The 11,993-nt window shown below is 45.3% G+C and overlaps 1 protein-coding gene across 1 annotated transcript; it reads left to right on the top strand.

The window, feature by feature from the left end:
• The first annotated feature begins 330 nt into the window (after positions 1-330).
• LOC118375662 (early growth response protein 1-like) lies at positions 331-4,739 on the top strand. The gene is made up of 2 exons (XM_035762255.2): positions 331-1,058; positions 2,060-4,739. The coding sequence occupies exons 1-2, from the start codon at positions 848-850 to the stop codon at positions 3,385-3,387; spliced, it is 1,539 nt and encodes a 512-aa protein (XP_035618148.1). The 5' UTR covers positions 331-847; the 3' UTR covers positions 3,388-4,739.
• The last annotated feature ends 7,254 nt before the right edge of the window (positions 4,740-11,993 follow it).

Raw genomic sequence — 11,993 nt, 5'->3', positions numbered from 1 at the left:
GGCATGGCGGAGCCGGGTTTTCCGGCAAGCGCGCAGCCTGCTGCACAGATGGGAAATCCGAATCTGAACTATGGGCCATCAGGGAGACAGCAAGAATTATGCCGCTTTCTCTAGCAGGGATTATCCTATGAAGATGCATCGATTCAGGGTTGAGGAAGAGCGGTTATCTTCCCGCGATTTATTGCGCTGGTTCAGTATAAAGTGTCCTCTCTCTGCTTTCCCCCTGGCCAACGTCATGTGTCCTCCACTGCAGTGCCTAAATATGGGCTTCCTTCACTCCATATATGGACATCTACGTCACGGAGAAAGGGTATATAAAGGAGTGGGGATTCTCTGAGCATGAGAGTGCGCCCTCAGAGCTCAGAACAGCAAAACTTAGAGCAGAGATAGACAGATACACACGCACACATACAGCGCTATCTCCCTAACTAAGAACATTTTCACTCAAAAAGTAAAAGTGAATTCAAAGCAACAACAACAACACATTATCCAAAAGGGCAACACCCTTATTGGATTCAACTAGTGAAAAGAAAAAATATATTAATGATTATTTATCATTAATTTTAGGGAATGAGTAAAAGGGACATCTGATCTGAATACTCTTCTCTGAAAGAAAATAAAAAAGTGGATTTTTACTCATCTTGGACAAGAGGAGGAACAAGACAAGAATACTCTTGGAGAACCAGAGAGAAAAGAGGGAAAGAAGTCTGACCCTGCTCCCGAAAGTGGACTGGTGATTTCCTCCACCTCAGAGAGGAACATCACCACTCTGCCCAGCCTGCACCAAGCCTCGCTGCTCTCCTCTCCAGCGCAGCCTCAGCCCCTTACAGCACCACGTCCCTGGAGTATGGCTGCAACCAAGACAGAGATGCTCCATCCAGCCCTGCAGATCTCAGACCCCCTCAGCTTCCCCCATTCTCCCATGGATAACTATCCCAAGCTGGAGGAGATGATGATGCTGAGCTCCGCTGGGACCCCCTACCTCTCTGCCTCGGCGACCGAGGGAGCAGGTTTTGGATCGGGGGAGCCAGGAGAGCAGTATGACCACATTACTGGAGGTAAGAGTATATCCTTGGTCTATTGCTATATGGAACTACTGTACTGTATTGTATTGTATTGTATTGTATTGTATTGTATTGTATTGTATTGTATTGTATGATAGACTGCATTCTGCAACTAGCAGAATGCATGGTATGAAACAGTTTATACATAATGCATAATAATGCATGATCATTATTTGTGATCAGCTGGCAACTATTAATTGCATTTCAGCTTCAAGAGAAGACCCTTGTTATATTGAATATGCTCTTTGAATGAGATATTTCTACTTCTGTTGATGTTTAGATATTTAAAAAAAATAAAGTAATGAAATATAATAAAGCAGTTGAATGAATGATGATTGGAAATACCTAACCCCAAAAAAATTGAGAATTTGAAAAATTAAATTGTAGCTCTTCATCACTATTGGATTGTATTTGAGCTTCAGCATTGCTCACTCATTGCATACCTTCAGACAGTCTAGAGCTAAATTCAAATTGTATTCCTAAAACCAGCTGAACTGCAGTTTCAGTAATCAATTGCCTTAGGCTATGTGGTGGACTTCAAGAGCTTGGCTCGTGTGTGTGTGTGTGTGTGTGTGTGTGACAGAAAGAAAAAAAAATGCTTAAAAAAATATATCCTTAAAAAATGCATGCAGATGGCTTGGCTTGACTTGCACGACAGCTCTTGTCCATCTTTTGGTTAGTGGAGGAAATGGCTGGTGTGGGAGTTTAGAGGTGGGAAAGTGCTGGGGTTGCTTGACTGGGAGGGAGGGAGGGAGGCTGGTTCTCCTGCTTCGCGTAGGCACCTGCTGCTCTTAGAGAGGAGAGGGACAACACTGTCCACCTCTGGCAGGATTCCCCCCTCCCTCCCTCCCTCCCTCCCTCCCTCCCTCCCTCCCTCCCTCCCTCCCTCCCTCCCTCCCTCCCTCCCTCCCTCCCTCCCTCCCTCCCTCCCTCCCTCCCTCCCTCCCTCCTGCATATTAATTGATTCATGTCTCCTTCCCTCTTTCTCTCTGCAGATACGTTACCTGATATCTCCATGAACTGTGAAAAGTCGATGGGCGAGCAGAGCTACTCCAGCCAGCGGCTGCCTCCTATCTCCTACACTGGCCGCTTCACCCTGGAGCCAGCCACCAACTGCAGCAACAGCCTGTGGGCCGAGCCCCTATTCAGTCTGGTCAGTGGGCTGGTGGGGATCAACACCCCCTCCACCTCCGCTCCGTCCTCCTCCGCCTCTCAGACCGGCACCTCTTCCTCGTTGTCCTCCTCTATCTCGTCCATCGCCATCTCCTCCCAGAGCTCCAGTCTGAGCTGCTCTGTCCACCACAGTGAGAATAACCCCATCTATTCAGCTGCTCCTACCTACTCCAGCGCCAGCCCTGACATCTTCTCCGACCAGGGCCAGGGCTTCCCCAGCCCAGCCGGAGGGTCGCTCCAGTACAACCCTCCAGCCTACCCCAACGGGAAGATGTGTGGCACCAGCTTCCCTGTGCCCATGATCCCTGACTACCTCTTCCCCCAGCAGCAGGGGGAGATTAGCCTGCTACCTGACCAGAAGCCCTTCCAGAACGGGTCAGGCCAGCCCTCCCTCACCCCCCTGTCCACCATCAAAGCCTTCGCCACCCAGACGGGCTCCCAAGACCTGAAGAGTGTCTACCAGTCCCAGCTGATCAAGCCCAGCCGCATGCGCAAGTACCCCAATCGTCCCAGCAAGACGCCGCCCCACGAGAGGCCATATGCCTGCCCCGTGGAGACGTGTGACCGCCGTTTCTCCCGCTCAGACGAGTTGACACGCCACATCCGCATCCACACGGGCCAGAAGCCCTTCCAGTGCCGTATCTGCATGCGCAACTTCAGCCGCAGTGACCACCTGACCACGCACATACGCACGCACACCGGTGAGAAGCCCTTCGCCTGCGAGATCTGTGGACGCAAGTTTGCCCGCAGCGACGAGAGGAAGAGGCACACCAAGATCCATCTGAGGCAGAAGGACAAGAAGGCGGAGAAAGGTGGGATGGCTGGGGCGGTAGCTGTAGCAGCAGCTTCAGTATCAGCCCCCTCCCCTGTCTCTAGCTACCCTTCTCCCATCACCTCCTACCCCTCCCCGGTCTCCTCCTACCCCTCCCCAGTCACATCCTGCTACTCCTCTCCCATCCACACCTCGTACCCCTCTCCCTCCATCGCCACCACCTACCCCTCTGTCTCCATGTCCATGTCCAGCACCTTTCAGTCCTCCATGGCCTCCTCCTTCCCCTCCTCCGTAGCCTCCATCTACTCCTCTCCGGTTCCCACCCCGCTGTCAGACATGCAGTCCACACTCTCCCCAAGGACAATCGAGATCTGCTAAGTAAAGACAAAGAGAAAACACTTTTTATTCTCTCCTCCTCCTCACCACTCCTTACAATCTCTTTGAGGGGAGAAATCAACATCAAAAGACTTGTTATTCACCCTCTGAAAAGCACTTTTCTGCCTGCTCCCTCCGCAAGCTCTGTTCAGTGAATCCTCAGATTCACCTGAAGAAGAGATAAAAATAAACACACGTCAAGGACTGGGCAAAGACAATATAGTAGACAAAAAGGGATTTTTTCTCTCTCTCTCTCTCTCTCTCTCTGTTGATAAAGCAAATGCAGTGCTTCAAACAAAGCATACAAGACTTTCTAGAGCCAGAGTTGAAACCGGCATTGTTCCTATTAGTGAGCGCACAGACAGAGACAAACAGACAGACAGACTGAACATTGCCTGGTACTAAGGCACGCTTTCCCTCCGAGGCTATCATTTACATTACAAAAGACATTGAATGATATACATAAGCTACATAATATGTATATTGTACGTACCCGTGCCATGTTTTGCTCTTTTATCCCCCATTCTTTGGTACCATTGATGTGAAAAACCTATTTGCATTGTATTATTTGAAGTGAGCAGGGCCATATTTTCTATTCTAGTACTTTCTCTATGATGTAGTGATGACGATGCTGTGATGCGTTTAAAATTTCTTTTTTTTTCTTCTTTTAAAAAAAAACTTTGTTTGATGATGAAATAAGCACTTAAAGTATTCAAGCATGTGTTAAGAGTGATGTTAGTTTCTATTGTTTTGTAAATATCCTCCACTGGTACTATCTTTCTCTTTCTCACATCATCTGACATATCAGTCTGTTTATGTGGAAGAAAAAAAAAACGTAAAAAAAAAAACCTAAACAGCCAACGTTCCCGTTTCTGGTGCCTTTTTGTGAAGCCTTGCTGATGTTTTGACATGGCTGTGTGCGAGAGATGAATCGTTGCGTCTCGCCTTAAGGGTTGAAGGGATATTTTTGTTACAGAATGTACGTTACACTCAGACAAAGAGGAAGGAAAGAAAGGGACGAGAACGATATGAGGGCACTGCTTCATTTCTTTAGAATGTAAGCAAAATGATAAACTATATTTTTTTAACAGAAAAAAAAATGTCAATATCCACATCTTCTTGTTGGAACGTTGTACTTACCTACTGAGTAGGCATGGGATTCTTTTGTATGTTATATACATGCGGCTCATTATTTTGTGGTTTATCTTTATTTTGTATTTGTGTTTGTAAAATCAAGTGACTGTTTCTGGCTTCTCAACACATTGAATGCGCTTAACTGCCAATGGGATATTTGGTGTAAATGATATCCTCCCAGAAATGAAATATAAATAAAATATAAATATATATGTATAGAATTGCCTTCCATACTTTATTATTGACTGGTTTCAAATATTTCCATTGGTACATAACAAAAATCATATTGGAGCATCTCATCCTCACCCTCGACCCATCCATCCCATACATTACAGCCTATACATACGTGCACATAATAGGCTGTATCAAAGTCCGATATGTGCATGCTCAAAAGGTGGATTCCCCCACAGTTCCCACATCATGGGGACCTTGAGCCTAATTGAAGAGACATTTCCCAGCATGATTTCATGGTCACTGCATTGATCACTGTTCTCCTGTTGAACTCTCATTGAAAGATTGACTATATAGACTATACGAAGATGGGGACTAGCAACTTAGATATGAAACTTAGATATGATTTCATCGACAGAACATGCTACTTTGAGATGTTAGGCTAATTGATAAGAACCTCGTCCCCTGCTCTTTGTGCATGAGTGGAAGTGTTTCAACAAGATTCAAATCATTCAATCATATTGTTTTTATATTTTGGACATTCAGGTCATTTTCACGTGGGCTAAGGGCTTTATTCAATCCGCTGGATAGTGCAATTTACAATGTAAGGCAATGTTCCAGCAGTCGCGGACACTGCATTCACTGTAAACACTGCTTATGTCGGCTCCACCGTAAATTACCTTGACATTTTTATGCAGATCTTTTGTGATACTTCGGCAATATGGCTTGAATCCAGCCCTTACTACACACGGTGCCTTCAGAAAGTATTCATACTAAGACTAATTCCACATTTTGTTGTGTTACAGCCTGAATTCAAAATGGATGAAATATATTGTTTTCTCACCCATCTACACACAATACCCAATAATGAAAAAGTGAAAACATGTTTTTAGCCCTTTTTTGCTAATGTAATTCAAATTAAATACAGAAAAAAATCTAAGTATTCACACCCCTGAGTAATGCTTTGTGGAAGCACCTTTGGCAGTGAGTACAGCTGTGAGTATTTCTGGGTAAGACTGTAAGAGCTTTCCTCATCTGGATTGTGCAACATTTGCCCATTACTCTTTTCAAAATTCTTCAAGCTCTGTGGCAAGACCATTTTCAGGTCTTGCCATAGATTTTCAAGTAGATTTAAGTCAAAACTGTAACTCAATAACTCAGGACCACTCACTGTCTTCTTGGTAACTCCAGTGTAGATTTGGCCTTGTGGTTTAGGTTATTGTCCTGCTGAAATATTAATTCATCTCGCAGTGTCTGATGGTGTAAGGACCTATGCTGGAGATGAGAAGCAAGTACAGGGAGTGAACATTTAATGGAAAATGGACATCAAACAAAACAAGAACAGCATCTGGACAGGGGCAACAAAACGACATTACGACAATAATGATGACATGGGGAACAAAACTGAGGAACAGACAGATATAGAGGGGGCAATCAACAATGCAAAGGAGTCCAGGTGAGTCCAATGAGCACTGAAATGTGCAATGATGGTGACAGGTGTACGTAATGAAGGTCAGCCTGGTGCCCTCGGGGGGAAGCAGGAGCATGCGTGACAGTATCCTCCCTCTAGGGGCGCCACCCGGATCCCACCTGGGCGAGCCTGAAGGGCCGGCCGACGCATGGACGCTGGACAAGCTGACTGAGGCGTGGGAGCCTGATGATCTGGCAGAAGAAGCGTGAAAGCCTGACGATCCTGTGATGCGTGGGAGCCCGACGAGCCGGCTGAGGCATGACGTGGGATGGGAGCCTGCTGAGCCAACCAAGGCAAGGAAACCTCTCGAGTCAACTAAAGCGTGGAAGCCCGATGAGCCAGCAGAGGCACCCCCGGTTCCATCGGTGGCGGAGGCACCCGTCACCACCAAAAACAGAAAACAAGAACTCCTTGATGCTTCAAGTAGTGGTGTCAACATTCTGTAAGGACCAAAACTGAGGAACAGACAGATATAGAGGAGGCAATCAACAACATAGGAGTCCAATGAGAGCTGATGTGCGTAATGATGGTGACAGGTGTGTGTAATGAAGGGCACCAGAGAGAGGGAGCGAGAGCAGGCGTGACAGGTGGATAGCAGACTGAACCAGGTTTTGCCTGTGCTTAGCTCTTTTCCGTTTCTTTTTTATCCTGAAAAACTCTCCAGTCGTTAACGATTACAAGCATACCCATAACATGATGCAGCCACCACTATACTTGGAAATATGGAGAGTGGTAGTAATGTGTTGTAATGGATTTGCCCCAAACGTAACACTTTGTATTCAGGACAAAAAGTTAATTGCTTTGCCACATATTGCACAGTATTACTTTAGTGCCTTGTTGCAAACAGGATGTATGTTTAGGAATAATTTGATTCTATATGTATTGTTCTGAGACCGTGTGTGACTCTGTGAATTGAGCTGCGTGGCATTATTATCGAATGCACGAAGAAGATGAAAGCGTGGACAGTAACAAGTGCTTCTCCAGTATCTAAGAGAGGATTTTAACCGCCACCTATTTCAAAGGAGGAAAGTTACATTGCCATTTATATATTCATCATGATTATCACTGAAAATATAATCTGCCTAGTGCTCATTCTGATTACTAGACCACTCCACCGTCCCTCTCTTCCTTGTGGTGTTCATGCGACTGGGCTTAATTGTAGGCCTGTAAGCCACTGATTGATGTAAATTATCTGAGAACATTAATTTATGTACAAAAATGGAAGGCCTAATTGGCACATGTGATAATAGCTTATCAGTTTTAGTCCTATTTAGATGGATGAATCCAAATTCTGAAGATAAGGCCGATTTAAGAAGCACCAGGCTACACAGCCTTTCGTCATGGGGCAGCCATCAAACATCGTTCCCCCGACTTTTAAAAGTTGCCCAACATCATTGAACCCAGAGCACGATATAACTGTACTGACATCCATATCCTGCAGACAAGTAGGCCTAGAGTTTTTTCCTCCCCCAAAGTTGGGGTGTGCAATACACTCACCACCAAAATACGCACAAATGCAAACACAGCTAAAAAAAGGAAGAGGGAAAACAAGTAAAAGAGAGAGGCATAGAGGAAAAGGAAAATAATTAAAATAATTGGTCTCCTGATCCCAAATTGACTTTCTAAACTAGTTTTGATGAGGGGTGTGTGTGTGTGTGTGCGGGTGTGTGTGCGGGTGTGTGTGGGATTTTGCCATGTTAGCAGTGTTATCCTCCGTCCCAATGCTCCAGTGTATATCCCTTAGCTAACACTCAGAGTCCCCCCAATAGACATCCCCCGACACACCCCTCTTCTCTTCCGCTGACTGAACGTGTGTATGTGTGTGTGTGTATGTGTGTATGTGTGTGTCCAAACACAACAAAACAATGCAGAGATAGAAACAGTAACAACAACAGCCGGCAATCAAACAATACAGCACTACTGGAAGATAAAGGGTGCCCCATTTTTCAGGCGGATACATTTACATAATTACTGTACAGTAATTGAATTATACACAACAATATGTTCAGGCATGGACACACACCCGAGCACACACACACAAGCACAAACCAGCACTGAAGTTCAATTCCTTAGGGGCAGTCGCGAGGACCGAGATTGCACCTATTCTTCTACTTAAAAGCATTTTAAATTTCACCACCCGTAGTGTTTTAAAAAGCTAAATGTTTTCCATCATTGTCTACAGTATTATTGTGGTCACAGAGTCTCTATGTGATATGGAAATCTATTAGCTCTTGCTCTAATCTGAACGCACATTGTTGTCTTTGTGAGGTCTTGTCCACTGCCAGATTGCAGCATATGGAGGTACTCAGACTGCATTCAGTGCAAGGCGGGAAGTTATTTTGGGCCAACTTTGTCACAACGTGTCCAACACACCAACTTCAGAGCCTGGGATGTGTGCATTACTGTTTCCCTTTGCTTCTGTTCTAAGGCTTTCAAGCACACACAGTATCAAAGCTCACTCGCAGGCATGTTCTGTTTGAGGAGGGGTGGTGGGGGCAGAATGGGGGCAAGGGAGGGAGTGTTGTGGCTTCACTGTGCCCTAACCCACAATGGAGCCAGCTCATGGCCCCCACAGGCCCACACTTCAAGAGTCCTTTGTTAAAAAATATATTTGTTCTCTTATTCTTTTTGGGGAGCTGTGTGTACAAAAAGCCTGACGAAAAGGGAGTCATTCCTTTCTCCCTTAGTCCCTTCTCCCTCTAATTTTCTCTCTCTTTCACTCTTTCTCTTTCTCTCTCTCCTTCACTCTTTCTCGCTCTCCTTTGCTCTTTCTCTCTCTCCTTCTACCTGCCTGGCTCTGCTTCGCTCTTTCTTTTTTCTCTTCCCTTTCCCTCTCACTCCCCTTCTCTCTCCATCTTTATCTCTGTCTCTTTCCCTCTTCGTCTCTCCTCTCTCTCTCTCTCTCTCTCTCTCTCTCTCTCTCTCTCTCTCTCTCTCTCTCTCTCTCTCTCTCTCTCTCTCTCTCTCTCTCTCCTCTCTCCTGTGCGCTGCTGATTTATCTGGCGATGCTAATGATCCGTCCCCTCTATTCTGATGCAAGGTCTGTTCCCTTTCATCCACATACAAATGTGATCTTATTGCCTCTTCACCCTCGGGCCTTTTAAGATGCTTTTTTGAAATATGCAGTTTGATAAGCATATCATTGGCTAAGTCCCCGCAGTGATTAGAGCAGGCTTTAATGTGAGCAGGGAGTGAGGCTGGAGGTTCTGAACTCCTGGCTCCTGGCTCCTCGGCCCTTGGCATATGTTGGGGCCGCTGGGAGCTTGCTGTAGTGGTGAAGAGGGCACACACACACACATGGCTGCCCCAGAACAGCTCTCTCTCATCCTTTCACCTCAGCAGGGAGATATTAAACAGTGGGAGGACACTGGGGGGGGATGAGCCTCTCAGTCTCAGACTCTCTGACTGTGTGAATAAAGACCTTACTGGTACGGTATCCCACATCTCTATTCCAGGACGGAGGACAGGGACTGTGGGAGTAGGATTTGCTTGAAAGTATTTTTGTTGTGCTTCTTGTGGACATACAAAGTGACCTCATTTTGAGTAGGATGTCCAGGATGCCTTTTCATGTCACTGACCACTAGGGAGCACAGGATACATATATTTACATCCATTTTCTTATTACAACTAATTGATTCCCAGATCCTGTTATTTGGGCTTGTTATTACAAACAGAGTGAAATGTGTTTTGCTGGTCATGAAGACGAGGTCATTAAAAAGATGGTCAGATGCGGCCGTTCATCAATGGCATTGTTTATTATGACAGGTCTGGGCCTTGTGATTTAGGCGTGAAATCTGTTCCACCAAGCTGAGAAAACGTCTGTCTGCCAGCTCTGACGTCACCACTCAATTATCTCCCGACGCTGTCAGACCAGACCTGACCAGACCACTCTCACACCAAGCTAACCCAACAGATGCGCTTTTTAACGTGCACCCACACACACACACACACATACGCACACATGCAGGATATCACCTGTTGCTCTCCCCAGCTGGGCTCGGTTGGGAGTGTGTGTCCCTGTGTGTGTGTGTGTGTGTGTGTGTGTGTGTGTGTGTGTGTGTGTGTGTGTGTGTGTGTGTGTGTGTGTGTGTGTGTGTGTGTGTGTGTGTGTGTGTGTGTGTGTGTGTGTGTGTGTGTGTGTGCGTGTGCGTGCGTGCGTGCGTGTGTGTGTGTGTGTGTGTGTGTGTGTGTGCGTGTTTGTGAGTGCGTTTGTGTGTGTGGCTCTACTTTGGCCTCAACACTCGCCATTATTCTGAACACGTTTACTCTTTCAGTAGCGTTAATTGCACCTCCAAGGGCACACACGCTTTTTCATCAAGTACAGTCCAATTGAAAAAGACAACAAAAATAACAACTCTCTCAAGTATCACCAAATTAAATGCCACTTCTACTCCACTTCAAGTAGCGCACTGCTTTAACAAAGGCACCTAGGTGGCAAGGAAACACAAACAGATCCCCCATGAGACTCCAGTGTTGTTTCCCTCTCTTTCCCAGCCTGGCTATCGGATACGCCTTTAAGCCTGACTATGTACACCGCCTTTAAGACTAAAGTAAATAAATACAGTCAACCCCTTCAGAGAGGCTTCGGCTCCTATCATGATAAAACTGATGCTTTGCTATACTCCACTTCCCACTGCCTAGTACACAGCAGGGTGCTAACTACTGTATTGTATGTTTAAAGTGGTGTACAGGAAATAGAGATGTAATGTATAGATCTGTCACAATGCCCTATTGTTCACAACAGAAAGCCATACTGCTGAAATACATGATATACAGTTCTATGTATGGGATATGATGGATATTGATCAGTGGGCTTCTCTGAGGAGGAAGGGGAGGACCATTCTACTATGGGAATTTCATAAAAATAAATAAAGTTAAACATTAAAAAAGGTATCCTTTTAAGATAAAACGATAAAATATAAAATATTGAAAGGAATGTTAGCCTTAATCAATACATTTAGTTATTGCTTGCTTTTCAATATTCTTCCAATCTTACCAGCAGGCATGCAAGTTATCATAGCTAGACAAGCTAGCTACTCTAACTTGATTGATAGCCTGAAATTGCTACTTGGTAGCTAATTATGAGGTTGGTATATCGGGAAACTATCTGGGCTAGCTAAACCCAAATTCAATATATTTTTAAATTGTTATTATTATTATTACTAAACAGGACAAATCTGAGGGGGCAAATCTGTGCCCCCTTTGGGCATGATGCCTCTGCCTGTCTGTCCCCTTGGTTCATTCAATTTGTCTCTCGATCCGTGCACATATGGTACGCTATAAACTTTCATTTGTAGGCTTAGGTTGTAGCAGCCTCATGATGGGTACATTGTACGGCAAATTCAAGTATCACGTAGTAGCCTAAAACCTATCGATGTCACATTGAGCTGGGTGAATTGAATATGAATGACAGTCATCCAATATGCTGTAACAGAAATAAGGCCATGCTCATCTTTTTTGTTTTTTTACTGCCCTCCCTTAATCTTGAACGGCACGAACCGCCACTGAGAAGAAAATCCTTCCTGAAGACTGTTGCATTTAGTCACAACGGCTTGCGAGGAGACCAACGGGTACGAGGTTTGGCGAGCAAAACTGATCAGTATCTATATTCATTCGACTTCATCCCCATGCTTAAGCCTTCCCTTGGATGGACGAGTTCCCAGACCTCAACGTGTGTCATGAGGATTCACTGTGTCACTGACGGGCCAGTGGTTTCACTGGAAGGTCAAAGGATAACGAGAGTCATAGTGGTTTCACAAGAACCAAGACAATAGTACAGTATACAGTAAGTTCCCAGTGTTGCCACACTAATTCAAAAGTCATGGGGTTTGGT

Source organism: Oncorhynchus keta, chromosome 4, assembly GCF_023373465.1.
Source record: "Oncorhynchus keta strain PuntledgeMale-10-30-2019 chromosome 4, Oket_V2, whole genome shotgun sequence".
Lineage (NCBI taxonomy): Eukaryota > Metazoa > Chordata > Actinopteri > Salmoniformes > Salmonidae > Oncorhynchus > Oncorhynchus keta.
The sequence above is the reverse complement of the archived record's forward strand: the minus strand, read 5'-3'. Positions and strand labels throughout refer to the sequence as shown.

What these genes read in the sequence shown, in the direction of transcription:
- LOC118375662 (XM_035762255.2), top strand. Translation starts at nt 848, where the DNA reads ATGGCTGCAACCAAGACAGAGATGCTCCATCCAGCCCTGCAGATCTCA. An exon ending in GTATGACCACATTACTGGAG is followed by an intron (nt 1,059 to 2,059) that starts GTAAGAGTATAT and finishes TTCTCTCTGCAG; the next exon opens with ATACGTTACCTGATATCTCC.